Raw genomic sequence first — 4,074 nt, 5'->3', positions numbered from 1 at the left:
CCCCGCCCGCAGCCCGGGGGTGCTGAGACTCACGGTCCTGCTTGCGCTGGGTGAGCAGCTCCACGTCCTCCCCCGGCGGCAGCCCCAGCAGGAACTGTACTGCCTCCTCCCGCGTGAGGCTGCGGAACGGTGTGTCGTTCACCTGCCGGAAGGGGTTGGTGAGGGCTCCGGGCGGGGGCACCTCCTGGCCACCTGCCAGACCCCAACCCCTGCAGCACAGCACAGCCCCACTGGACCCTGGACTGCCGTGCAGCAATTTGAGGACAGCTCTGGTCCTAGGTGTCACCTCATTGGGCAGCGGGATGCTGTGTCACAGAGACACAAAGGTCTCGGCATGGCACAGGAGCTGCGGCCACAGTGACTATGTCAGAATATGGATAACCAAGCCAGGCAGGGTGGCACACACACCACATCCCAGCACTGTAGGAGGCTGAGGCAGGAGGATCTCAAATTCAAGCCCAGTCCACCACCCATGCCCCCTGTCACCTGCAGGATCTGGTCCCCCTCCTGGATGCCCTGCCCATCAGCTGGACTGCCCGGCTGCACCCCAGACACGAAGATGCCCACGTCATTGCCTCCGGCCAGCCGCAGACCAATGCTGGCACCTTTGGGGAATCGGACCACCCGAGTATCGGGGCTGTACCTGCAGGAGGCGAGGCGGGTCAAGCCACAGGAGGTAGGGCTCCCTTGGCAGAGCCCTCCCCCCACCTCACCTTCCTAAATAGCCCCGGGGTGGCCACATTCAACCCCAGGGAGGACGAGGTTGCCCGAGGAGGGGGTCACGGGCCAGCTGTGGCAGCCTCGAAGGCTTGGACGCACCCGCGAGCCTCCAGGCTCTGGCGGCTGGCAGCCCTGTACGCATCTCTGCTGCTTCCCGGGGGTGAGTCTGAAAGACAAACCAGCCCTCCTGCCCCTCAACCTCTGCTTGGGGCACCCTGCCCCTCCCAAGCCCTCTCCCCATCTCTGTTTGTGGTTTTTCATTTTATTTTGTTTTGGAGACAGGCGATCCTCCTGCTTCAGCCTCCTGAGTGCTGGGAGGAGTGGTGTACCACACCTCTGTCTGACTCATGCCAACCCCTCCCTGGCCAGATCAGAAACCTCAGGGTAGGTGCCCATAGTCACTGCCCCCAGCTCGGTCCTCACCTGGATCTGAGATTGTTCTGGAATCCACCAACCTTTCTTGCCTGGGCTCGAGGCTCTCACTGGTGGGAAACAGATTTGGGATGAGGCAAAGTTAGATCAGGAGGGGTGATTTTAAAGAGTACTTCAAACCGGGCGTGGTGGTGCACGCCTGTAAGCCCAGCAGTCAGGAGGCTGAGGCAGGAGGATCACCATGAGTTTGAGGCCAGCCTGGACTACATAGTTAGTTCAAGGCCAGGCTGAACTACATAGTGAGACCCTGTCTCAAAAAATAAAAAAAACAAAGCTGGGGATGTAGCTCAGTGGTGCTGTGCCTGCCTTGAAAGTGCAAGGTCCTGAGTTTGATCCCAGTACAAAAAATAAAATAAAACAACAACAACAACAACAACAACAAAAACCCACAACACTTTAGTCAGGTGCAGTGGCACATGCCTATGATCCTAGGTACTAAGGAGGCTGAGGCAGGATGATCTCAAATTTCAAGTCCTGCCTGGGCAATTTGGCAACTTAGCAAGACTCCATGTCAAAAAATAAAAAGGGCTGCGCATGTAGCTCAGTACAGGAGTGAGTTCTATCCTTAGTACTGCAAAAAGAAAAAAAAAAAAAAAAAAAAAAAAAAAAAAAAAAAAAAAAAAAAAAAAGGAGGCATGGAGATTGGCACGGCTGGGGATTTAGCTCAGTGGCTCCAGAGCCTGCCTAGCAAGCGCAAGGACCCAAGTTCGATCCCTGGTATCAAAAACACAAACAAACGAAAAAAGAGATCGGAGGATGCTTCGTCTACCCAAATGAGGGCCGGTTGAGAAGTCCCCTTGGGAGATGGGGACCAGACTCCAAGCCCCGCCCACCAGTGACGCCGCCTTCCCCAGCCCCGCCCCCATCTGCAATACGCACGCGGCGGAGTCCGTCTCCTCGGGGCTTCCCTGCCTGTGCCCGGGTGGTGGCGGGACGTGTGAAGGCGGCGCCTGCGACATCTCCGAGTTGAGGTCCGAGATGTCTGGGGGAGGGGACTGGTCGGCCACCGTCACCCCGGCCAGCGGGCACCCATTCCCCCGACCCCGTGCCTGGCAGGGCCGGCAGCAGCTAGAGCTTGCCTTGATCTTGGCCCAAGAGAACCCAGCAGGGCTTGAGGTGTGGCTTGAGGTAAGCTCCTGTCACCCTCTGAGGCGATGCCACCCGCCTGGGCCCCTCACCCTCCAAGACAGAGCTTTCGCTGTCACTGACAGCAGGTGGGATGGTCACCAGGAACTGGCCTCGGTCCCTCAGCACGAGCAGGGTCAGCTTCCCTTCCGACTTCGCGATCAGCCGCCGGGTGTCACTCAGCGACAGATTCTTGCTGGACACCCCATTGATCTGAAAGGGACCAGGAAGGAGTGAGAGATGGGGATACTAGAAACAGTTATCTTGGTGGGAGGACTAGAAACAGACAAACTACAGGAGTTACTAAAAACAGACATTCCCCTGGGACAAATGTTAAAAGTGGATTTATGCTGTGGATGGAGATGGCACCCAGAACAGACTGCACAGAACTCTAGAAACACAGTCTTCAACGAGGAGTGGGGGATAGAAGGGAAAAATTAGAAATGAGTGGACTTTCTCCTGAAAAGCTGACACTTTCCAGGAATGACAGGAACTGACCTGAGGGTGGTATTCGAAGCAATTCTAACTGAAAAGAAGAGGGAGTAGCCACTTAAAGTTACAAGAAACAGAATCTCTATGAGGTGCTGGAAACAGACATCTGGAGGCAGACTAGAAACACAGGTCCTAGAAGGCCCTCTCACACCATTTCTAACATTTTCCCTCGTGAGCATCTGCTTTTGATAATTCCAGGGTTTGTTTGTTTCTAGTGCCCCCACCAAATTATCTGTTTCTTTGCTTTTTTTTTTTTTTTTTTTTTTTTGGAGACAGGGTCTCACTATGTAGTTGAGACTGACCTGGAACTCACTATGTTGCCCAGGCTGGTCTCGAACTCACAGCGATCCTCCTGCCTCAGCCTCCCGAGTGCTGGGATTACAGGCATGCGCCACCATACCCAGCTAACGGTCTATTTCTCAAGTTCACTAAAAACAAAGAAACCCAAGGAGACACTAGAAACAATCAGCCAAGAGTGCTTTGGAAGCCAAACACTTGGATCGCTGAAACAGACGTTTAGAATCCAGACTTGAAGCAAGGCAGTCCTTCCAAGCCTGGACTCCAGGCTATGAGCCTCCCACCTCTAGGGCAGGTCCAGGAAGCAGCATTGTAGCCAGCTGGACAGAAGACTCTCTAGGACAGCAAAACTTGAGGGTACTAGAAACCGCCAATCCTAAGGGGTTACTAGAAACCAACATTGGACAATGGACTCACAAGACAGAGAGAGGGAAGATCTATGCCTAACCATGTCCAAAAGCCCTGAAGGAAAGTGGTCCAGACCTCAGTCTCCCTACCCATGGGGTGGAAGCCCAGTCACCTGAAGGATGAGGTCCCCTTCCTGCAGCCCACGGTGCCGGGCAGCCAGGCCGGAGTCTGTGATATGCTTGATGAAGATCTGACTGCCCAGCTTGACCCCAAACTCTGCAGGAAGAGGAGGGAAACTGAGGCAGGGCTCTGGGAGCTGGAGGACTGGTCCGTCACCCCACCCCACAAGCCGATGACATCACCGTGCGTTTCCCCAACACTGAGGATGAGCCGTGGGACCACTGAGCTACACCCCAGTACATTCTAATTTTGTGAATCAGGGTCTCATGGTCCAGCCCAGGCTGGCCTGGAAGTTGTACTGATCCTCCTGCCTCAGCCTCCTGAGTGCTGTCTGCAGAGCCCATTCTGCTATCTTAGGGGAGGAGCCGCAAGTCCCAGGAATCGGGACTCAGGCAGGTGCTCGGCCGAGGGCCGACCGTACCCCAGGCGTGGTCAGCGCCCGCCGCCCGCCCTTGGTCACCTTCGCTGTCCCGTCGCTTG

General features: G+C 55.6%; 1 protein-coding gene across 1 annotated transcript in view; it reads right to left on the bottom strand.

Annotated features, from left to right (window-relative positions):
- The window catches only part of Tjp3 (tight junction protein 3), a 24,816-nt gene that overhangs the window by 8,229 nt on the left and 12,513 nt on the right, over positions 1-4,074 (bottom strand). Inside the window, exons 5-12 of the mRNA XM_019209082.2 lie at positions 4,055-4,070; positions 3,587-3,690; positions 2,331-2,490; positions 2,032-2,134; positions 1,144-1,202; positions 820-886; positions 487-643; positions 7-142 (exon numbers count right to left, since the gene is read on the bottom strand). Of these exons, the coding sequence (XP_019064627.1) occupies positions 7-142; positions 487-643; positions 820-886; positions 1,144-1,202; positions 2,032-2,134; positions 2,331-2,490; positions 3,587-3,690; positions 4,055-4,070 (802 nt within the window). The remainder of the gene's footprint in view (positions 1-6; positions 143-486; positions 644-819; positions 887-1,143; positions 1,203-2,031; positions 2,135-2,330; positions 2,491-3,586; positions 3,691-4,054; positions 4,071-4,074) is intronic.

This window comes from Fukomys damarensis, unplaced genomic scaffold (genome assembly GCF_012274545.1).
Source record: "Fukomys damarensis isolate Sample0158 unplaced genomic scaffold, DMR_v1.0_HiC HiC_scaffold_37, whole genome shotgun sequence".
Classification (NCBI taxonomy): domain Eukaryota; kingdom Metazoa; phylum Chordata; class Mammalia; order Rodentia; family Bathyergidae; genus Fukomys; species Fukomys damarensis.
This window is presented reverse-complemented; position numbering and strand designations above follow the sequence as displayed.